The following is a 25,144-nucleotide window of genomic DNA, read 5'->3' on the forward strand; positions in this document are numbered from 1 at the left end:
AACAACAGTAAAGCTATAGAACCAAACTTATCTCCAACCCTTCAAAAATACATTAGCCTCACTTTAAGAGAATTTCATACACAAAATTCTTCTTATCTTTTTGGAGCACCGCCACTACAGACCTCTCAGGTCTTTAGCAAAACCGCTATGAACCAGAATACCAGTATGTTTTTATCAGTGTAGACAATTTGTTCGAGTGTCTCCTTATCCTTTTTCTAAAAAAGGAATTAACAGAAGTGCATAAAATAAAAAGAACCACAATTACAACAGGAACTATCCCCTCCCCTAAATAAACCCTAACAATCAATATTCCTTAGTGCTCACCAGAGGTAAAGAAACATGAGTGAGAACTTGCACTCTAGAGCATGATGGAAGAATGAGACTAACATGAAGTTTCTTCTCCACTGTCTTTTTGGTAGCAATTTCCCAACTCTTAGAAGTTCACACTGGTCCTAAAACCTTGTGAATGCATATGCCATGTAGCAGCATCTTAACAGCAGCTTTCCCTTAATTTGTGGCATTTCCCACAAATTCTCTTTTTCATCCAGTAGTTCTGAAGGTGGAAAATAGTGACTATTATTTATACAAAAGTTGCACAGAATTTTAAAAAGTACGTTAAATTTAAAGAGAAAGGAGATTAAAAGGAAACTGCACAAGCCACAACAAAAATTATTCTGTCCTTCGGTTCCTCTATATTCCTACACAAACAAGTCTTCAGCAAGCTTCTCTTCATTTTTAAGTTGCTCATCAATTTCTCCTGCCGTTTGTGTCTCTTTGCAACACATTCCATTAGTTTTTCCTAATAGAAAATTAACAAAATAACATAGTTGTCTTTAGTCCAAACTCTCTTTCCTGCCTAAAATCACATTTTTCCCCATAAGAAAAAACTTAGTTTCAGTTCATATCAGATGAGCTATGCGGTAGATCATTATATTCGCAGTCCAAAAAATTACCAGACTGGCAAATATCCGGACCCAATCCAAGCAAGCATTAAAAGAATTAAATAAATGTAAAGCTGCAACAGTGACGAAATGGTTTTTCTGAGTCTATCTCAACTTTTTATGATCTGTATATACCACTACATTCTTAGAAAATTCAATTCCTGTAAACACAGGAAAAGTGTGCTTTTTTCTTGCTATAATCACACCTGCAGTACAGGGTAGCCTGCTTCCCCTTGCTGAAACTCACTGAACTTTGATGACCAGGTTCCAGATTATGCCAAAGCCATATCCTTCCCAAAAAGAAAAGCTTTAAGTAAGAAATTACATGAAATGTGAGGAGAAACAGCAGTTCCTTCTTGATAAAAGAGTTCTATCTTTCACTTCTCTGAGACAAAAGTTAGGGCAATAATTGATTACACATGATCTCTCTCAGGCCCATTTTTAAAAGAAAGATCACCAAAAAAATACCGGCCAAACAAGCGTTGTGGAATTGATCATTCTATTTCATTCATCTTCACTGGTCCTACTTTAAAATACGTTATGACATAAACATCTTCTATGCCTATGGATAAAGGCTATGAATCTTATCTATCACATACCTTTAAGTGATAGTAACTGCATAAGCTATATTGAAATATTTGCCTTTATTTTTTTTTAATGAGAGGCAACTGTTCTTATAGGAATATATCCATCTAATCCGGACATATGTACAATCTTGTACATATTCATCTACGAAATCTGTACTTTTTATGCTAATAAAACATAACTATGTCCTACCCTTTTCCCTTTACTAGAACACACCTACATATCACTGATCATCTACATCTTTGAAGAGTTATTTGAACGGCATCCATGAAGTCCCTTACAGACTTGTTCATCATCAAAACGATTTCTCTCCTGTTACTAAATAGATTAAAAGCTTCAAAAGTAATTTCTGGTATTTAAAACTTGTCTCTCCTGTGACATCAGAATTTAGTACCACATTGACTGCTTTCCTATAACGACGATTGTGCACCTAAGTCCTAAGAAATTGAACTTAAATGCAGAGATCCAGAAACTATAATCTAATCTAAGAAAACACCCTTATAAATTTTCAGAATCAAAAGAACTTTTATTTGTCTGCCCAAGTAGCATAATTTCCTGAATGTTCTATTAAAGAAAGTCTGTATCTTTATTAGCAGATCTTTGATCTTCGATGGTGTCTGTCGTGGGTTTACTAGTTCCCCCCCCACCTGGAGCTGAAGATGGTTAGTTCCAGGGCGGACTTCCTGATGCAGACCAAGGAGGAGAACCAATGGAAAGTTTTAGTAACGCCTCTGCGAATGACATATTTAAGAAAGGCGGAAGAGAAGGTTGTTGTGCAGAAGAAATTCCAGCCAGAGAAGAGTTGCCTGGGGGCTCTTTGGGCGGCCTCGCCGCCTCCCCCCACCACGCAGGGGAGGGGCGATGGCAGGCTGGCCGGGCCTCCAACTCAGTTGGGACGGGCCGAAGGGCCCTGCTGCGGCACAGCTGCACCCAGGATGGAACAAGTGGATGCATGAAATGAAGGAGGATTACTATCCTGCTGTGGGAGGCCTAAGAGGGAGTGAAGTCTTTCGGAAAATTTCTAACTCTGAGAGAAAGAGAGAGAGAGAGAAGTCACATTGGAGCAGTTTATTCTGGGTAGGACTATGTAGCCCTGTGGGGAATCCACGCTGGTATAATACCCTCTGTCAGAGACTATATTCCATGAAAAACCATCGGAGTATAGAGACTGAGCTGCACCCGAGAACCTGTGGCCCGGGGGAGGTGTGGACCCAACTTGGAGGGATCCCCCAAGAACTTATTCCCGTGGGAGGGACCCCACAGAGCAGGGGAAGGACTCAGAGCTTTGGCTCCTCTGTAATCTGTGGTGAAGATCATGGTGAGACAGGTTGTCCCCCTGCAGCCCGTGAAGGACCATTGGGGTGCAGAGACCCCCCTGCACCCCACAGAAGAGAGACCTTCAAGTGCGACAGATTTGGAAGAGCTGTCGCCCTGGAGATAATGGAAGAAGGACTCTCAAGTGTGGTAGATTTGGAAGAGCTATCACCCTGAGAGTAAAGAAGGGACTTCTCCTCCTGCACTGATGCAGGGGGACGAGGGGTGGTTAGAAAGTGTGTTTAACACTGTTTATTTTATTACTTTTTAGTTTTTATCCTGTTAGCAATAAATTTTAATATTATCCTCACATCAAGTCTGTCTTGCCTGTGTGACCCCTCCCAACTTTTAGCAATTTTGTAGGGGTTTGAAATCCGGCCAGAGTAAATCCATGACAAATGGTCAACTGAAAACTATCAAAATTCAAACTGCTTTTAAATGTCTCACAGGTATATTACAAGGTATATTTACAAGTACTTTCTCAGTTTTTTCCTTTCTTTATTGAGCAAGTGATACTGTCCTGTCTTTGTCACTGCAAAACTGCAAAAGAAACATGTTTTCTGAAAAAAAGTCAAGAATACATCTCTGTTTCCTAAATGGGATCACAACTCATCTTTTTCTCATTGGATCTATCAATATTTTGTGACACTACAACGATCTTTAATTTTGACAGCTTACTTTGAAGAGTAACAACAGAAACAGACTCCTAAGAAATAGTCTCTTCTTCCCGAAAAACTACTAAGAAGTGAGAAATTACAACATATTTTATACCTTTCAAACAGGGAATACCACAGATTCTTACAGCAGAGAGAAGTATTAAGTATTACCATTACATTTACACACATACACAAAAATGAGGTTTGCATTAGTTCTACTGCAGATGAAAGAGGAATTTCACTATCTATCAGACAGCCAAATTATTCTCAAAAGACTATATGATTTCACAAATAAAAAGTTACTTACTCATTCTTCAATAAGTGTGATAAAAGGTAGATCTGTATGGCAATAAATGTAAGCCCTGCTATTTGACAGTAGCAACTATTTTCTTCTTAGAGGATGTGTTCATACCCTACCATCTTTTATGCTTGACACATAACAATGTAAGATAAACACAGACAATGCTATTTTAGTTTTCTTCAAACTGTAGAACACTGGCGTTGGATAACAGGGAAGGACTAGGAGAGAAGAATAGAAAAGGAATGTACCTATGGACTACATAGCCAGAAGCCCTGCACACCCCAAACAGCACAGTGCATGCTGAAGGCATACATAAACTTCCACATGAGTTCCACAAATGATAAATCAGTGACAGTCTAGAAAATAATTCTATTGCCATAGACAAAAACTGACTCTAACCTGGCAAGTTCATTAGTTTTTTTCTATGCCCTACCATCCATTTGGTCTGTGCACGGGCAGGGGCATTTTTCTGGATCTGCCAATTATCTACACAGTCAGTGTCAGGTCCTATATGAAAGGTCAGGGCCCATCCATAAGAGATGAAAGAGCCTTCTCAACAGGGGGTTGAAAGAATTATTTTGATCTCCAAAACATAAGGTTTGTGAGGAAAACGCAGCAACAGGTATGTTAATTTCCTGATCAAGAGTAATTCTGAAATTGCCTTGGGAAATAATTCTCTATGGATCCACAAGGACACCTTCACCAGAGAGAATGTCATGCAAGAAGGAAATACACCTTACTCTGGCTTAGCTACTTCCCTGTTTTCCTGCTGGAAGCAACTGCAATCTAGTTTTTGCAAAAAGATGGAATATCAAGCAGGACTCTATGCCTCAAACAATGGTGCAAAAGGCATTTGGAGAACCAAGTATTGTTTGGTACCAAATTCACAAAACTGAATTAATACAAAAGAAAATGTTAAGTCAGTTCTCAACCTGGGTATAGATCCCTGCCAGTACAAGGTTCCTGAACAGCTGCTTCCTGGGTGGTGGCAGCCGCCTCAGGCTACCCCTGTATGTTACATCAGCTAACAAGTACATGGGAAGCTGAACTAGCTGAACTAAAAGGCCTGCAGAAGAGATGCACACACCACAACTGACACAGGTGAAAGAAGAGGATGCAAGGGTGTTAGTAAAAGGACAGATGCCAAATGGATTTCTACCCATAAATGGAGAATATCTTGCTTCTAAAGAAAGGCTAAAAGGTATCTACCTTTACACTTACCACAACCAGGCAAAACATAAGTATATGCTGCCATTTGTCTTGGGATAGACAAGCAGGAATTCACCATGGGAACTGGATTAAAGTCCAGTTGTTACATTTGCTTCTCATGATCTGAAGTTTGTCACAAGGTAGTAAATCTTTGCTATCTGGTAATCATTTCTCTGGCATGAACTGCAAAGAGAAGTGATCTTTGCACATTCATTCTCTGAAACACACACACACAAATAGATTGGAGGACCCAGTCTCTTGATGGTCCCTTTATCAGCCAGCTGCTCCATCTATAAAAATGGATACAACTGTCTCAAGTGAGCAACTATCCAGCCAATGCACTGGTACACACTATTGTAGTAGCAGAGAGTACAAAGGGAAAGTTTATTTTTAGCAAGGTTGTTCACATACTGCTAATTTCACTCTTTTACATAAGGATGTGTGGATAAAGATGTTGAGTCGTCTTATGCCGTATCAGTAACCTATCTAGGTTGCTTGCTCTAAACACTTTATCTCTGAGGTAAAAGGGAATGAGTTCTCTTGTTCCCAGGGTTAACAAAGAGTCAATTTCCTTCAAGACAGATTTTTACAAGGTGGGTCTCCAAAAATATTCATAATGGGAGGTGGAGGAGACAAGTGGGACTTCTAGAGGATAGAAAAGCAAACTGGATCGAGTAGCTTGTGGTAAGTGTCTAAAACCCAGAATCAAACTTGCCAAGCTTGATGAAAGAGAGCTAACATGTTTTCAAAAGTGAGAGAAGGAGAAGCAGATGAAAGCAACTGAATGGGATATCTGCACTATTTGAGAATGTTTTCAAGACTGCTGACAAGAAGACAACGGAGGAGCTAAGAGCCAGCACACACAAGAAATGTGGCCACTGTAACCAAGCCAAACAGGCAGATCTGCAACTTCTTCTAAGTAGCCATAAAAGATTCAAAGCAGGCCAAAAATAGTTCTGGAATCCTGAAATGTAGATAACTGTTAAGTGTCTCTGCACTAAACACAAAGGAGAGGTCAGAAATTGCCAAACAGAATAGCAACAATCTGCAAGTAAGTCTCTCTCGGAGTCTAGGGGATGGAATTCTACTAAGGAGGTCAGGTATCAGCAAGTTTATCTTCACAGTTCATGTAGTTGGTGACTCACCAAACAGTTGAAATGAACACATTTAGCCAACCAAAATTATTTAGGTACTTCAAACCTGCAGTGTGAGAGAATGACTGTTCAGATTTCTCTTCACTGCTGAAAGAATTAAGGAAGACAGTACCAGATGGATAAGGAGAAAGTTGGTGGTTCCTGATATTTCCTTTACTGTTGGAGAAAAAGAATGTATCAAAAGATCTTGCTATGATCCAAAATGGTTTCATCAACTCCACATACCATATTGACTCATAACCAACTATCAGCAGTTTCAATTTCTTCCCTGAGTGTAAACTGGAAAAGACTTCAAACTTCAGAGATTTAGAAAGACTCTCAAACATGCAAACATCCTAAAATCTTCATTTCCAGACAGCACTATCCAGAAGGTGATGTATATCAGTTTCTTTGACATCCCTTAATTGTAAGATTTAGAATAAAAATCAAAATGCAATCTAAATTGCTTGTTGAAACAGACTCCAGGGCTTGTGGTTGCTACTCAGGATTCAGTTCTGCTGATAGTAAGAGAATAAAGAGCTACCCTGAATCAGTGCTTCCTCCCTTCAAACTAAGGCATGTTCCCCTTTAAAGACAATATGAAGTTTCTGGTGGTGCTGAGTTGCTGCAAGAGGTGGGAAATCCGTCAGAAAACCCTTCAAATCCTTCTTAAAACAAATGGTAGAACTGAAGGGCCTTTTTAAAGCCCTTTAGGTTGACTTGAAAGTATCTCAGTATCAGGTATGCACTATGTCAATTAGCAATCTTGAACGCTGACAAGAGTAAGAATAAGGGCTAATTCAACATTCACAGAATCCTTGGCATTAAGTAAAAAAAAATTAAGCTGTCTTTCATGTCAACACCGGAGTTGCATTTGGCAGCCCCTGGGGAGAGTCAAAGTTACATTTCCAAGCATCACAATCAGTACTGTTGACTGAAGGCAGACAGGACAAAAACCCAATCTTGGTACTGCTTCCTTTGCTTTCTTTTAGTAGACATCAGTGGCAAAGCTGTCAGCACTAATAATAACAGAGCAGATCATTTGGATGGACTTGGGCTTCTACAACAGATTCTCAAGTGGCCAAACCAGAGCTGCAAGAGGTACCAAAACAATGCCCTCATGTCCATCTTTTTATCAATTCTGGAGAAGTGTGATGCTTGGCACTCCTGGTGCTAGCTAATCATAAAGATGAGGTGACATACCCTGTGATATCCCTTCAGCTTACATACTAGGAAACAGCTCAGTTTTGGTGCCCACCTCAACCTCAGGTTTATACACTGAACTGTTTTCAGCAGAAATATCTAAAATTTCAACTCCCTCTTCCTGCAACTAGGGAGTTCAGATAAAACCCAAACTCAGTACCTTCCTATTTTCCCTTGCCTCCACTGAGGCTATATAAATGCTGGCTATACAGCTCAGTTAGGCAGGATCATATGTTCCAAGTGACAGACAGATGGAAAATTATTTTTTAAGAAATCATCGAAAGATAAAAACTTTAACAGAGGAAGGCAAACATGAGAAGGAAAGTGCACATTAGAGGCCTTTTCAAACACTACAAAGCAAAGCATCAATATACATACAATCACCTCAAAGAACAGCAGCACATTCCATTCTGAATAACAACTGTATAGTATTAATCAGGCAACTGTCAGTCTAAAATTAAATGGAAAAGAAACATTTTGTACTGTATTATAAGAACATATTCTAAATCATACCTCGGGTGCCAGGTATTCTGGAGTACCACAGAATGTTTTCATAGTTGCTGCATCTGTGATTCCTTCTTTGCAAAGTCCAAAATCTGTAATTTTTATGTGTCCATCTTTATCCAACATTAGATTTTCTAACTGTGTATTGGGGAGAAAAATGTTCCCTTAGTATTTCTTAACAGGACAGGTTGATGCATTACACCAATTTTGTAAAAAAGATAGAGTTATCTTTGCAACAGAATGTAATTTGGTTTTAATTAAAAAAAATTACAGCACCTATTATATTACAGTATTTAACAGTGTTTACTGTCATACAGGTTAAATAATTAGTTAATACTTTAATACTTTAATATAGTTTACAATAGTAAATCTCAGGTCAATGAAAGCATGACCCTTTATTCTGAAGTTTTACAAATTTGGTGCATCTTCCATAAAACAAAAGGAAAAGAATTTTCTAAACATTCTGAAGATGCAATCAAGCAATTCAAGGTTGCAACCATGGCTGTCATTTGGTAAGACTTCATAGGTTTCCTTTGCTCTAACATGACCTTCACTTGTCAAGATACAGTTTACTTACTATACAGTCATGAAACAGCATATATCCATAAATCCTTAAAATACCTCCATCTTCCGCAACCTTTTCAATAACAGACAGAAGTAGGGATAAGGCAGCTACTGATAAAAACCAAAACTCTGAAGTAAATTCCTCTTTGTCTACTTGTAAAGGACACTTCTTAAGTGGTCAATATGTACCTCTGCATGCTTTGCACTGCTTTTTAAATACATGATTCTTGCTTTGAAATATGAAATGGCTAATATCACTTTCCAAAACATATTCTGAACAAATTTGCTCAACAAAAAACATTTTTTTTCCAAATTATAAGGTACGTAGTGAAAATACCAATATAGAACAATCATAGCCCTGTCTTTCTAAGTCTGTATAAAGCCTGAAATATAATTCAAAGGTATAGATTTCCTTTTGAGTCTAAGTGTCATACAAAGAAAACTAAAGTAGATGACACCAGAAATAAAAGAGTAATGATATCAAATTTCTCCTTCTTTATTACTTAGAATTTAAATAAAAATTCACCTATCATTCCTTGACCAGACAACTCCATATTTTTCCAAGATGCCACAGCATTTTCTGTTAGTATGACAGATTCTGCTACAAACAGGTAACGCAGTATTTTGTTTTCTGTCTGCCTCCCTGAGCAGAACTTGCCTATCACTGCCTCCTTCTCCTTGGTTCCTGTACAAAGGATTCCATGAATGAATTCCACTAGTGTGCATGTACAGTGGGAAAGTAAAATTTCCCGTACATGAAATTAAAGGCTTGACACAGAAATAAAACAGCCTTACCATGGAATTTAGAGATTTCCCCTACATAAGTTAGAAAATGTTCCTGCTGAACACAGAAGTTATTTTCCATAGAACATGGGCATACAGTGACACAGAGTACCTGGATCAACAGAGTGCCAGGCAACAGAGGATAAACAACTGTATACGCAGGCAAATCTAAGACAAACCATATGCTATTAATATGAATTTTTCCCAAGATACAAAAGACAAAATAATTTTGAAATTAATGCTGAAATTCTTTTCCTATTGAAGTATTCTGAACTGTTTTAAATGTCTTCACATCACATAAAAACACACCTCTTTGCTGAGATAAACAGAATGCAGTCACATTGTCCCAATTCACCATTTCCCTCGTTTGAGGACATTGAGAATTGTATTTGAGATTTGTGTTGAAATCCAAGATAAGTAATAGGGCAGGGGGTAGGGAGGATGAGGATCAGAAGTTTAAATCTTCTTCAGATGTTGTTATTACAGGATTCTGTTTCATTTTTTAATCATTAAAGTCAGGGAATGTACCCATCTAGAGATTACTGTATCAAACAACTTCCTCCAGCACACACAGAACTTAAAACTGAACACAGATTTTTTTTTTTCCCATTAACTCTGAATAGTGCAACCTTATAATTACTTTGTGTTTGTCCCCATAGTCTCTGCAAAAACAAAAATTTGATTAGTTTTTTCCTTTCTTTTTTTACCTTGAGATCACGGTACACAATCTTCCCAGAATGCAGATAGTCCAGGGCAGAGACAATTTCTGCACCATAGAAGCGTGTGCGGTCCTCTGAGAACACCCGCTCTCTCGACAAATGGAAAAACAGCTGCAGGGTAAACAGCAGGGACAGGATTGTAATAATTACTGATTTAGTGGGGGAAATTAACACAAACATAAAACACCTCTCATCACCATATTGTGATGATAGATAGTGTACTCTCAGTGGACACTCAGCACTCTTAGACAGCAGCTGGCTTATCTTTTCCAGGTTTCCAAAGGGAGAAAGCGAGCTGTTAAATCAGCGTTTTAATCAATATACCAATCTTGTTTAAGGCATTCTGCTTGCTACTCATTTAACCTTCAGTTACCAGAGGGAAAAAAAATAGTATGCAACAGTGTCATTCTGTACTTCTCCCTCTACCACTTCCTTGAAATTTTGCTTTAAGCCACTGGAAGATACCACTAAAATATCTAGACTCTGGTTCCGCTTTATGTTTTTCAGTACTTTAGTAACCTTTCTTTGAACTGACAAAAGTCTAGCTCTTCAACAGACTTCGACTGAACAGGTGAACAGGCATTTTACAAAAACAGCACATTCATACTGCTAGCAATATCACAGTCACTAGAAAAAGGAAATAAACAACTGCTTAGAGCTTATAAAAATAAATCTATGTATTTAGTGTATTTCTTTGCTACAATGTAAATATTTCTTTGCAGGTTTTGTCTCTTCTTTAATACTTTATAAGTAACATCACTTCACAGACACTTCTTCAACTGAAGTCTTTCAGCGAAAAATCATTACATATTGCCAGTAATTTCAGCTGCAATGAAAAAGTGTGAGGTGAAGCTCTGTAAGGTTGTCAGCATCTTAATGGATAAAATATCACCCTCAGAACTTGGAACAACATCTAAAAAAGCACAATTGGCTATTTAATCCAAATGTTCTCCAAAATGGTGAGTTTCATTTACTGTGTTAAGAAAGTTTGGGTAAGTCCTCCAGCAAAGATTAGTGAATATATTTCTGTATTCTGCTTAAAAATGGGCCATGTTACAACTTTTTTGGATTCACCACAAGAGCTAACAATCAACGAAACAAAAATACAGACAATGTTATCATTTATAAATTAGACATAGACAGTAAAATCCATAACAACAATGCAGTTTTTTTATTTTCACAGCTAAAAGGATCAAGTAGATTAGAATTCTAAAATGACAAGGTAGGTAAAAAAAAAAAAATCCCAAAAGCTAACCAATCAAAAAAACAATTATGTGATTAATCCATCCTTACTACCACCTACTTTATGTCTGCAGGAAATACACACTCTATTCATGTGGCACAGAACAGCAGAGGAATTACTGCAACTATTTTCAGCAGGTAGACTTCTGGATGTGGTACTCGGGGATATGGTTTAACGGGTGGTTATGGTGGAGCTAGGTTGATGGTTGGACTAAATGGTCTTGCAGCTCTCTTCCAACCTTGATGATTCTGTGACTTTTCAAAATGTAACTAAAAAGTCACTGCTATGAACTAGAACTCAGCTTCTTTCCTGACAGCTGTAATTAAAATAAGTGTATTGCCTTATTCTTAAGCTAAACAAACCTTTCAGTAAACGAAGCCTTTTGGCAGCATATATCTGTATAAGCAGAGACTTCACAGAAAACAGAAACTGCACTATGATATAAAGAAAGTATTTCATTTTTGTTCATTGTATCTGTATTCCCCTTTTAATTTCTTTTCCAATTGTCAAGGCATCCTGTATAAAAATGGCATACCTGCAAGATGAGGAGGATCATTATTTTGTAGGTGTGCCTACTGCTCCTGTTGTTCATTTCCCTGTTTAAGCACCAATCCCTGACGGTGACATCAGCCCTCCCTGTAGTAACTTGCTCTCTGGACTGCACCTACTTAACAGCCAATGCCAACACAAGACCCATCCAGACGAAGCAACTGAGTCTGACTTCGTGATGTCCCTCACATATTACAAAACTGGGAAAAGAACAAACAAATTTCCCAATTTTTGTGGTCTTTTTCACATATTTTTGCAATATTTAAATAAGAGATACCACTAAGTAGAATTTCATCCAAACAAAGAAAAATATAAAAATGTATGTAATTTATGCATTTATGTCTGGTTTGTGATCTCTTTCATAAATAATGGCCTAATGCCACTCATTTTTAAGAGTTTTATTTGTTTTGATGGATTAAAAGTAATTAAAAATAGAGGTCAACACAATCAAAAAATTTATAACTTCCTGTTAGTCCTACATTCATATCTATGCTAAAGGATTATTGCCATTTTCTCTATGAAACAGACTAATCCAGTAGTTGACCAGCAGTCTTAGAAAATTCTAAAACCTCAGGATACTTGTCAGCAATGCAGTTGTATTAGTTTCTACTTAAAGTGTCCCAACTAAAACCTGAGAGTTAATAACCTGAAAAGTTAACATAGGAAAAATTTATTTTCTTTAGTGTTTATTTCCAACAAAACTATTTATTTTAACTAAAAATACTACCTTCAACATAAAATGACCTGCTAGAAAAAACTAACAACCATTCTGTGATTGCCAAAGAAACTATGAGTTCCTGAGTCAGTTTATTTTAATATATATGTGACACTACAGTCACTCTTCTTCATATTATTTTAGCATCTGAGTTGTCACCAAACCATACATCTACCTTTGAATGAAGAATGTACGTTCAGATATAAAAATGTAGGTTTCAAGTGCATTCATACACTCAGATATATACTAAAAATACTAAAGCAGATTCTAAAATTATAATAGGGAGAGCAGGAGATTACATCATTATTTTCAGCTAATTATTTAGTTGGTTCAGTATTTTGGAATAATTCTGTCACCATGTTCTATTTACAACTGTCGAGACTGGAAGATTACGTTTATTAAGTCAGAGAAGGAAAAGAAGAAAGTTGATTGAAGGTTATAAAAAATGTTTCCAACATTTGCACTATTTATTGACTTACAGTTATTAAATATGTGCTATAAAGCAATTGGAATTGCAATAGAAATAGGTTTGGCACAAAGAAAGCCATTTTGCACATAACAGTTTTATGGCATACATGAGGGTGTGATTATTACAGTGAAGACTGGAGCTACGAATTTCCTGGTATGCCTTTAAAAACTGAACAACAATGTTGCCATGAGGTTTTTTCCTAATGAAAAAATTTTAACAAACATCAAACATAAAAGTATATTCACCTGCAGATCCAAGTATGACAAATATATAAAAGACATAACCTTGTATCAATTGATACGTTAAACTTCTACACATGCTAGTGATTTACTTGGCATATTCTAAGTTGTATGTCTGGCTCCTACTCTGGTACTGGGTTTACTTAGCTCTGCATTTTATATTTGACTGTTGATTTTGCAAAGTACTCGCAGTGGCAGCCTTGAAATTTTGAATTATTTTTTTATTGTTTCAGACTTCATATTGCTTCTAGGTACATTCTATACTCAAAGAAATGTAGCACCTTTATCTTGGACTATCATAATTTTAGGCTAAGGAACATTCTCTAATTTATTTATTTTTTGTTAGGTAGCTTGTACATCCTCTGTCTTTTTTTTTCTAGACAGTAACAGCACTTGTTCAATTACAACAAACCATTTAGTTCTCTCCTGCCTAATGAATTGAAGTAAGAGCTGTGAAACAAAAATGCCAAGAGAAACAGAGATTCAGAATTCTCTGAGTGGAGAAACCATCTGAACAAATTTTAGAGTCTAGTTTTGTTATACCCATAATTACCAATTAAGTTGGTTACAAAGTATGGAATCTGGAATTATCCTTAAAATGCAGAGCAAGGAAGTTAATGAACTTATCAGTCGGTTGAACCAGTGTACTCTGCAGAGTAATGTAATAGATTTCATTCCTAAATGTTTCTCAACATTTAAAACAAAGTACTTGAAATAAAAAATGGGAAACATACACTTGAAAATTATTCCCCAACAATAAAGAGCCATTTGGTCATTTCAGCTAAGCCAGATTAATGTTTTTACCCAAAATCAATTTTCAATATCTTAAAGCTACTTTAATGTAATTTCTTCAGTAACAAAGGTATTGAGAAGTAATCACAACGGCAGAAGTATCCTTCTATAGCTCTATACTACAACATAGTTTATGATCAATAGACATAGGTAAACATTTCATCCACAGAGTCCAACAGAAAAACAAAATAAACAAAAAATTTAGCTTTCAGCCCACAATTATTTCAAGACTGGGTCTTAAGTAGGACTTTATGATCCTTGTGGGTCCCTTCCAACTCGGCATATTCTGTGATTCTGTGAAAAAAAGTTGTCAGTATAAAGAAAACATATTTCCATCTGAATAATCCACTTGAAAAAATCCTCTAATGTTTTTCTTTACTGTATTTATGTACATAATATGTTTTGTTTTAAAAAAAAAGGAAGTTAAAAGGGAATTCTTCACTGTAATACTTTGTAGACTGTAAAAAAAGCACACACGCAGACCAGGAAATCTGATGCAGTTCCATTTTCATTGTAACGTGTTCTCTTATTAACTGAGCCTAATTAATTTTAAGTTACATAGGCAAAGTAAAGCAAAGATAACTTTTTACTATTCTAGTGGGATATTAAATTTAACACGGATCTAGATTTTTTATAGATACAGAAGATTCTTGCTTACAATTTCTTCTCCTCCAGAATGACATTTAGTGACCCCTTCTTTGACTGTTTCCTTTCTAGCTATAGCAAGAGGAACTGAAGACTCCTGGTACTGACCACACCTACCTGTACTAGGGCAGAAGCCTAAAATGCGGCATTTAGGTAAGAGTCAAGAATACGTATCAAAACTTCAAGAACTCCTTCGTTTGGAGAACTGTTTGGGTAATAGTGCTCCTGACAGATATAATCCATGAAAATTCCCAACCAACCAACTCAGTCACAGCAGTTTAACTAAAAAGAAATCTTTAATCTAAAGGAATTTTAAACAGAAACACACTGAAGACAGTACAGCACTGGAGAGAATCAAAAGTAACACGGTACAGCCACAGTCAATTTCCTACTGGAAGGATATAACTAAAAGATGAGTTTTCAACACCTTCAACAGTCAGAAAACATTCTAAGGAAATGAAACCTCCTTGGAACACAGGCAGAATAGTAGAGAGAAGCAGCAAAAGAAAAAAGTCTGTGTATCATATAGGTTAAAATGCTGGTTAAACTTTGTGCAGCGTACTTTTAGTAGCTCTGAGTTAATAACAAGGCTGTTTTTACAAATATGAAGTCCTCTGTATTTTTCTTAGCAGACAGTGACTAAAGTCTGAAATTCACAAGAAAATTTGGTAAGATTACAGATTCTGCTATTAGAAAAGAGAGCTTGTCCAACTTACTATTCTAGATCTCTAGTCAAAGAGAAGCACATAAGCAAATCAAGAGAATTTCTTCAAAGAAAACTGCCTATTCTAAAAAGCCATTATTTTCCCACTGTGGTAAAAATCTAGTTAGTTTGCTGAATTAGGGAACCATCAGCAAAGAACATGAGCAAGACTGACATCATACCTGAAGCATCATACCTGGAAAAAAGCAACCCAGTCTTGGAAAAATACATTGCAATTATTCAAATCCCATAAGCAAAAGCAGACTGCCACCGAGAAATTCATGATACAAGATGCTTGCAGCAGTAGCCACAAAGTTGCACCACCCAATCCAGAGAAATGCATTGCTCAAAATACAGTGTCAGAGTATCCTCAGTCATAAGAAAGTAATTGAAAACATCCCCTAGGTGCTCTGCTCTGCATTCAAATAGGACAGAAAGGTACCTTTTAAAAAGATTAATAGCTAAATGATAGGCTGATGTTAAAAACATACAGAGTGTATCCCCAGAGATTACAGAAATACAATAAGGTTTTACACAGAGAAAACTATGAAGAATAGCTAGTTTATAAGGCAACACTTAAAACTCATTGCAGATAGCACTGACTTAGTATTGGTGACATAAATTCAATGTCAAATAAGCCAGCTGAGTGTCCAAGAGAAGGCTGTTATCCCATTACTGCTGAGGGAGATCTTTGTGTCTGGTTCAATGCCTGTGATGTCCAGAATTGGGTTTATACATATTGAGTCAAATAAGCCATCCTGCCATATGAGAACCGTATAGCACCATATTTAGCCATGGCTGGTAGAGGACAGGTAAGAAAAAGTCAGGATCCAAATGGGACTCAGACTGACAAACTGCCAGAGCAACAAGTGCAAGACGGGCATTTTGGGGGTGTTTAGGCGTTAGGGTTATATCTGAAGACAGTTTTATTGCAGGAGAAGACATCAAAAGCATAATGCAAAACATCACACCAAAGAAATTCCTGAATGAAGAAACAGTTTTCTAATATTAGAAAAAAAAAAAAAAAACAACTAGTGAAAACACTTAGTCCTTTAATATTATCATGCAGCATATAGTAGACAAAGTAAGGAAAATCCCCTAGTTCATGTTGTAATGAGACACAATCTGAATAGCAAACAGCATCTAAAAGGTAGATAAAAGTCTTCTTAGATTGCAGTTCTCTAATTCCATTTGCTGGGTATCACTTTTGATATTTCATTCTTTAGTAAACAGCTGGAGGACAGCAACAGTTTAAAAGCTAACAACACTCTAAGAAGTTCAGTGTTGTAGTTGAAATTTCCAGAGTACACAGCAAGTGAAGGGGATAGAAGTACTGAAAAATATGAGTGCTCCACTCTTTTCCGATAGATTTTTGCAATAGCTACAGCAAAGAAAGCACATATTTCATATTAGGACAAAAGTAAAACTAGTCAACGCTGGTTTTGCTTGTTTACACTAGATTATGATTGTTTCATGCCAGAACGTGTTATAACATGCTTAATGAAAAAAAACAATAAGCAAGCTATTTGCAATTATTTCACTACCATGAAGTTATCTTTCACTATACAGGAGTCTAATTTTTCCAAAATAGGAAGTAGTTTTGACAGCAAAGACATAAAACATGTCAACTGTTGTTTTTTACATAAAACAGTTCCAAAATTTTTTTAAAAGCCCTTCAAATTTATCAGAAAGCAAAAAAGGCAAGAAAAATTATAACCTTTAAAGTGTAAGCCAGTGACAGTATTACCATTACAAGCACAAAACATCTTTCTTAAACTTACCTCTCCTCCATTGACATACTCCATCACAAAACACAAACGATCCTTTGTCTGGAAGGAATATTTCAAGGACTTGCAAAGAAAACAGCAAAATCAAACCAATTATCATCTTATATTAACCCAATTTCTTGTACTTAAAACTGTAACAAAATTTAATTTTAACTTTTTAAGTAGAAAATTCTGACTTTAGTGAGAACTTTCAGAGTAATTAAGTGTAATCTCCTATCTGGAATTTGAGATGAATTAATACAAAAACTTTCAAGTCTTTCTTCACCTCTGCCACATGGCCACTGACATGAAAACATCATGCTTGTCATAATAAAATAATAAATGGTTACTAAAACAGACAGTTTTATACTACATTTCTTACTGCCATACATGGTATCAGCTATTCCCACTCATCTTATTTCATGATGCCCACTTCCACAATGCCCACGAAGAGAGAAATTATAACATTCTTTTTAATTTCTCCTAAATGAAATCTTAAAAGTGATCTTAACCTCCAGCCTGCTTTTATTTCCAAAGTAAGGACTCTCCAGTTTCACATACTATGGAATATTAAAAACACTGAGTGCCAAATTAATATATTTATTTACATATCATTTTAAAGTTGTAACAGATGTTAATTAAAATTTTTGACTTATCAATGTTGATTTCATTTTGATTGGAAAAAAATATCATATAAAATCTACCGGTGAAGACAGCCTAAGAGAAAGGAAATTCAGTAGAACTACATGTAAGAAGCATAAGGAGACTCGTGTGACTTAAATGCTGCATTTCTCATTAAAATACTTGTTTTAGAATAACAGAAAGATAAAAAGATACAACTGCAGTTAACATTGTTGCATTATTTGACTGGAGGTAGGGCTACTCCTGCTTACCTTTACACTGTAATTTAAGAAACATTACAGAATCTCTTTTCCCTGGACCGAATTTCCCAGAATATTTTGGCCAAGTAATGTAAATGCAATCCTCTGCTTTCTAAAAGGTTTGTGTTTCTAAAAAGGAAAGCTTCCATGCTATACTTTGACATTTTAATACCAAAAAAAAAAAAAGATATTTCCCTGTCTTAACAATGTGCTAATCATATTTTGAAATAAATGAAAATATTTTCTAATATATTCTCATAGAAGTGGAATGAGAATTAATTCTACAGAAGAAAGCCAGTTGTAAACTTAACCATAATTTCTCATAAGTCTCAAAATTTTCATCTTCTTTTCTGTATTTTCCCTCTGTTAATTATTAACCATGTGAAGACAAAGACAGTGGGGCTAGAACTTGAGCTTTGTGGCTCTGTGGGCTACTTATGTTGAACAAATAGTTATTTTTATTGTTTTGCTGAATTCTTAATTAAGTTTTCTTAGTAAAAATAAATTACACTCTGTGACATCAATAGCTTTTATTTTAAAAGTGTTCATATATAAAAATTGCACAAGTTACATTCTACAATTAAATTTGTTTTCAGTGCAATTAAGCTTTATAAAGTTATTAGAAACATTATTTCTGAACTTTTAATTACATATCCTGATAAAGGATATCATAGGCACCAGATAGCTACTGCTTGTTTACAAATCATCCTGCGAAAGACTTCAAAATTTGTTTGTAAAATACATTCATAATGGATGTTGAAAATGACCTGCTAATGTACTTAAAACTAGTCTCCAATACCTACTGTTAAAAAAGGGTGTCTGGTGTTTTTCAATACTCTGCTTTCTGTAAGTGTATGAGCCACTTCATCCTGAGAAATAGAGAGAAGAAGAAGTAGGTCTGAGTTAAGATACAAAACTGTTATTTAATTAATTACAAGAAAAAGGTCAACACTTCAAAAAGAGAAAGTTACAGTACAGTTTTGAAAAACAAATGAACCTTCACATTTTTTGAGAAAATATTTAAGTTTGACAAAAAAAAATTTAACATTTTTTTTATTTGGTTTTCTTATTTTCTTGTTTTAAAGTGAAGTCTTGATTCAGGGAAGGAAGAAATTATAATATTGTATTTGACATCTTAAAAATATAGTCATCACAACTTCACAGTTCTGGTACGAATCACCTGAACAATGAATCTATAAAGAGACTGAACCAATTTGCAAGATGCATACACATGGAGTACCTGACAGGCAAATATAAAAACCAGTCCTCATTTAGCCCAGTGTCACCCAGAGTCAGTTTTTCTGGTTTTAAACTTTCACTTGGTTTGGTGTTGGTTTTGTTTTTATCCACCCAGGTTGTCCTTAGGAGCCTGGCGGTGAGCAGTGCTCCTCTGACCAGGATGACCTCCTTTCCTGAGGACATTCTCCTCATTCTCAGGAGGTGGGAGATGTCCACACAATCCCCAACTCATTTTCAGCCACACTTGGGGAAAGAGGCAATTTGGAGAGAGACGGTGACACTTGCCTGTCTGTGAGCCTGAAGAGAGAAGATTAAAACAAGCCCTATACCAAAGTGAGAGAAGGAAACTAACCTGGGAAGCTCACCCGCTCTTATCCCCTACGCCTTCCACAGACTCTCTCCTCTCACCATCCCCTTGGGTGGGCACCACACAGGGGGCACGGCTGTGGCCACTCACACCACCAGGTCTACAGAGAGCAGAGCTGTACAGGGGTGAGGGGATGAGGATGATGGGCAGAGGGCTTACCCTGCCCTACAACATGAACAGCTGCCTAAGACTAGGGAGAAAACATAGCTCTAAGGGAGTTCACATTATGAATACACAGCCATTTTATGCAATTCTGCATGTAATACCTACTGTGAATCCCCCTCCCCAGGCTGCCAGGGGTCAGGCCTGAAAAGCCTGAGAGTCACTTGGTTGGTTTAGCCATTTCCTGTAGTGCTAAGCTACCACTGAGCTTTATATTACACAGAAGTAAAGACTAGCCTAGTGTGACTCAAACTTCAACTGTAATCCTGCAAAAGTAAATATATTTAATCAGACTACACTTTATTATTGCCACAAATAATACCAATATAACATTATTGTACTACACATAATTATGAGACGATGCTCTGAAGATAAGGTATTATTAAACTGGAAAGTAAACACAGATGTCAGGAGTTTTAAAATAGACTTTAAAAATTGTCAAAATAGGAAGTTAAACAACAACAGAGTTAGTGGTAATCAATTATGATGCCATTTAGCTGAATAGCAGCGCAACACTGAGTATATACACTACAACCACATACTAGGGGGAAAACAAACAAACAAAAAAAACTTTAAGGAAAAAAGCAAGTTTAAAAGTTTGTTTATTTTTTTATTTTTAAACCTCTGTAGTTCACCAGATATGCAGCATAAAAAGCTGGCAATGGGCAGTCTTTCTGGCATTGCCTCAGGAGTCTGTAATACTGGTAGCAATTTCCTGGTAAGTGTAATATTAATCTGTCATGAAAATTTAGGATCAACAGATTTAGTCTGAACTGGGCAGATGCTATACAGCTGTCAGTGCACCACTTTTCTGCCTCAGTATGCTGTTAGACCTTCTGTAGAGCTACTTTTTGCACAGGCAAGTAGCAATAGGACAAGGGGGGACAGTTTTAAACTAAAAGAGGAGAGATTTAGATTAAACCTTAGGAAGAAATTCTTTACTGTGGGAGTGGTGAGGTACTGGAACAGGTTGCCTAGAGAAGCTGTGGGTGCCCCATCCCTGCAAGTATTCAAGGACAGGTTGGATGGGCTTTGAGCAACCTGGTCTAGAGGAAGGTGTCCCTGTTCATAGGAGGGGTTCTGGAACTAGATGATCTTTTAGGTCCCTTCCAGTGCAAGCCATTCTATGATTCTAGAATGTATATTACATCACCTTATAGGCTGAGTTGGGACTGCAGATCTATTCGCACTGATCTCCAGAATTAAACTGCTAAGTTGATAAATCCCCATGGCATGATCACATGCTGACTGCACGAGATAGCTAAATTCAAACTCAAGTCTGCTTTGTTTTTAGTTTAGGAAGGAGTAGAAAAACTGGTATTTTAGTGACAATAGGGAAAAAAACATGAGCACTTCACTTCTGAAGATCTAAGTATGGTTTAAAAAAAAAACCCTAAAAAAGTCTATTTTTTATTCTTTCATCACTTTCTTATCAATATAGAACCATACTATGGAAAACTTGGGGGACTCCCTTCAAAACAAAATTCCAGTTCTGAGGAAGTAAAATTTCAAAGACTGTGGTGCTTCCATTTTCTTCACAGGATGAAAGGCATCTTTCCTCACATAATCTTCTTTCTAGTCTATAAATAGGCAGAAAAACCTGGTCTGCTTTAGGGAGTGCCAGGTTCTGCTCAATCTAGTCTACCTTACTGTTTTCAAGTAAACAGATCAACAAACAGTTGTATCTCTGATTTCTTCAAAATCACTCTTGCTTTATACATACTTCTATGAACAAGAATTTTTGCTCATCAGAGACGAAGTTATCCAATAACCAGTTTTAACCCTTCTAAAAAGTCCCTGATATTGCAGCAGCCAGAAAAGTAAATGGAAAAACCCTAAAATTCAAACATCTGTTTTGTATGTTATTGATACAAAGCAATAAGCTGAAATGTTCTGAAGGCTGGAAGGACATAAACAAGCAGCAGAAAAGGATGTCACAGGAGTCTGATCTAAGACTCCCCTGAGGACCCCTCAGGTGCCAGGAGTGAGCAGAACACTGGATAAGGATGTCAGGATGGAGACTGGGTCACAGCACACAGCAGCCAAGGAGACTCTCAGACCCACAGGGCAGCCCACAGAGATTGTTGCCATGTCTTAAAAGGAGGACCACTGAGATGCTCCTTCCCATGCAGAATCAAGAGAATGCAGAAGCAATACCCTCTTTTCTTCCTGTATGTCCTGATTATGAAGAAGGACACACTCTGTTCCTGTTAGTCCAAGCCATATACATGCTGACTAGCCTGCCAGCGCACACAACACAGCTGCTAAGGGCACACAGAACTCACAAGTCAGTCTCTTCACTGCTGAAGACTTAAGTCTCTCTGCCTAAAACAGGGCTGGTTTTAATGAAACTCAAGGAAATATAACCGTCTGAGGCTTCTACTCCTCTATCAAATTTAATCAAAACTGATCAACACATTCAAAAGTTACTAGAAAGTGAGTGACAGACAAATGAACATAGAGATAGACTGCAAAACTCTTGTAAGCTCTGTTTTCATAGGTCAATGGGAAAACTAGAAAAATATGAAGGATATTTTAAAATATAATTTATGTAAAACACAGTAGTTCCCATTCACATCCAGTTTTTATGGATACTGATATTGTTAGCCTCAAGCATTCAAAAATCCCAGTCAGATCTGCATCCCTCAAAACCTCCTCACTTAACAAATGGGATTATTTTTAATTGTGTCTCATGTTGATAAATGCATGTAGTTTTCTTGCTTTCAACTTGTTCTGCACAAAAGAACTTCAAAGTTCTTCAAAACTTCAGAATTGCTAGAAACAAAGGTCAGAGTAGATGATCTAAGTTTAAACTTAAGTGATATTATGAGCAAGCACAAGGGCTAGTAACACTTAACAAGTTTAAGTGACTGGACAATGCCAGTTTAAACTACTTCTTCAGACATCAACTTCAGACTTTTCCTTACATTTCAAAAACTGAAAAAATGGAATCGTTAGCCCCATACATAGCAATCTTATATAACATGGCAGGAACAAAGCACAGGCCCATTAAATTAAACGATTTTATCTGAATAAACCTGCAATTAACTTAGAAAAAAAGTATCTAACGTACCCTACAATTCACTTTTTCTTGTTTAAACTTGGATTGCACTATCTTCTTGCCCAGTGAACTCCCTCAGTGTTTTAGCACACTCTGATTATAAAAGACTGGAAAAAGGCATGCAAAATTGGTACACATATTTTTTTTGTATTCTTGTCTTCTGAAAATACAAGCATACTTCTATCAAACTAAGTTACCATCAAAAATCAAATACACCTTATGTATTAAATACTGATTTTTCCATTCTTTAAAATGACCCAATATTAAAACTATAACCTTCCTTACCTTTGCAATAATGACTTCTTTTTTCAAAATCTTCATAGCATAGTATTTGCCACTAGCCTTCTCTCGGACCAGGATAACTTTGCCAAACGTGCCTTTGCCCAGTAGTTTTAAATAGTCAAAATCATTCATTGTCTATAAGGAGCAAAGAACAAGGATTAGCAAGACTTATGCTATCCAGTTCCAATATATAATCAAATGTTGTTCTCAATATAATAAGAACAGTTTACAAAAATAGGTCCACTTCTATTAAGTTCATAATCACAGATTTGTTTGGGTTGAAAAAGACCTTTAAGATCATCAAATCCTACTGTTAACCCAGCACTACCACTAAACCATGTACTTAAGTGCCATACCTTGCCGTGTCTTCTAAATACCTCCAGGGAAGGTGACTTCACCACTTTCCAGGGTAGCCTGTTTCAATGCTTGACAACTCTTTCAGTGGAGAAATTTTTCCTAATATCCAATCTAAACCTCCCCTGGAGCAACTTGAGGCCGTTTTATCTCATCCTATCACTTCTTACTTGGGAGAAGAGATCAACCCCTCCTGGCTACGACCTCCTTTCAGGTAGTTGTAGAGAGCAATAAGGTCCTCTTTGAGACTCTTTTTCTCCAGGTTAAACAATCCCAGTTCCCTCAGCCGCCTCTCATATGACTTTGCTCTAGACACTTCACCAGCTCCATTGCCCCTCTCTGGACACACTACTGCATGTATCAGACCACTGAACATCTCCCCTTAGATTATGAGGGATTCATTCTTCCAGCTCAGGAGGCTGGGTACCCAGAGAACACTGGTCTTGATATTGAAGACTGAGGCAAAGAAGGCAACTAACTGTTGTCATTAAACCATCAGGATAAATTGTTCAATAGTATTATTACAGATCTCTAAAGTCAAGTACTGCACAGTATACTACACACACTTATTTTTACAAAGCGCACACAAAACGAAGTCTCAGCCTATTCCCAGCATTTCGTGAATGTTCCACATCTAAGAAGGTTCATCAGCTCCTGTATTATCAGGGACACACAAACAAATCAGCAGGTTTTGCATAACACCAAACATTGCACTGATGGCTTTTTTGAAGCATACACAATCCTCACTGAAATATTACACCCGTAAGATTCAACAATAGCCACTAGAGGTAGACTTTTTAAAATTTTTGTACAGGTTACATTATTTACATTATATAATAATGCAAATAATGTAAATGGTATTTACATTGTAATGTAAATGGTATTTACATTAATCAATCTGGCTCTGAAAAGGAAGAGATGGCAAATTTTCATCTTTCATGTGACTCTATTATTGCACTAGTTTTCCAGGCTAAACATAGTACATTCAAGAGCTGGTTCCACCAACAGACAATTCGAGTCTAGTAGGTTTACTGATTCAACAGGAGTGTCACACATAGTAAGAATATGACCAGATGATCTCAGATCCCAAAGCAGTTTAGTCACTTTCACGAGCCCAAAGTTTGAGTCAATAATCATCTTAGTTGTACAAGTTCGTTTCACAGCCAGTTCAGAAGCAGCAACTCTTTGGTCCATGCCTTAGATGTAAAGATGAGGAAGTAGAGAAAAACCAGCACAATACTGAGAATGCAGTGACTGCACAAGGTTGCCTTGTACCAGCGGGATTTCTTTGGCCAATCACTGGGTTCCACAGTGTGTTTCTACAGCACATCTTTCAGTGTGCTGTGTTACTGGTTTGGTTGCAGCACCACAAAACCATCGAGTTTTGTGGTGCTGCAACCCAGGAACGTTGAGAAAAGCAGTTAAAAATTCTGAAAAACAATACTCACTTATTCTTTTTAAAGTACTGTCTTGCCATATCAAGAACCTTCCTTCCTTTGTGAATAATATATCTCAAAACATTTGTAAAGAGTAATTATACTCCAAGTCCCAGTTTAGCTAAGTTAAATATACTTAATCCTGTTATATATGAGAAAAAGATCATGCCTTATCTTTCATCTTCTTAGTGTCTCATTCTATCAGTAGTTGTGGCCTCAGGCTGCTTTGTTGAATACTGTTGTTTCAGGTAAACTCCTACTTGTATTTTCCACAATGGAAAATAGTAGTTTCCTCATCTCTACCAGAAATACTTCTACCAGTGCCTACA

General features: G+C 36.7%; 1 protein-coding gene across 3 annotated transcripts in view; it reads right to left on the reverse strand.

Moving 5' to 3' along the window:
* Window positions 1-25,144, reverse strand: part of AKT3 (AKT serine/threonine kinase 3) — a 151,806-nt gene that overhangs the window by 29,908 nt on the left and 96,754 nt on the right. For all 3 annotated transcript variants that reach the window (XM_051783342.1, XM_051783343.1, XM_051783344.1), the window contains 5 exons: window positions 23,029-23,160; window positions 18,718-18,783; window positions 17,049-17,117; window positions 9,901-10,023; window positions 7,856-7,984 (listed from right to left, as the gene is read on the reverse strand). In XM_051783342.1, the coding sequence (XP_051639302.1) occupies window positions 7,856-7,984; window positions 9,901-10,023; window positions 17,049-17,117; window positions 18,718-18,783; window positions 23,029-23,160 (519 nt within the window). The remainder of the gene's footprint in view (window positions 1-7,855; window positions 7,985-9,900; window positions 10,024-17,048; window positions 17,118-18,717; window positions 18,784-23,028; window positions 23,161-25,144) is intronic.

Source organism: Manacus candei, unplaced genomic scaffold, assembly GCF_025592945.1.
Source record: "Manacus candei isolate 608988 ecotype Guabito, Panama unplaced genomic scaffold, ASM2559294v1 h1tg000017l, whole genome shotgun sequence".
Taxonomy (NCBI): domain Eukaryota; kingdom Metazoa; phylum Chordata; class Aves; order Passeriformes; family Pipridae; genus Manacus; species Manacus candei.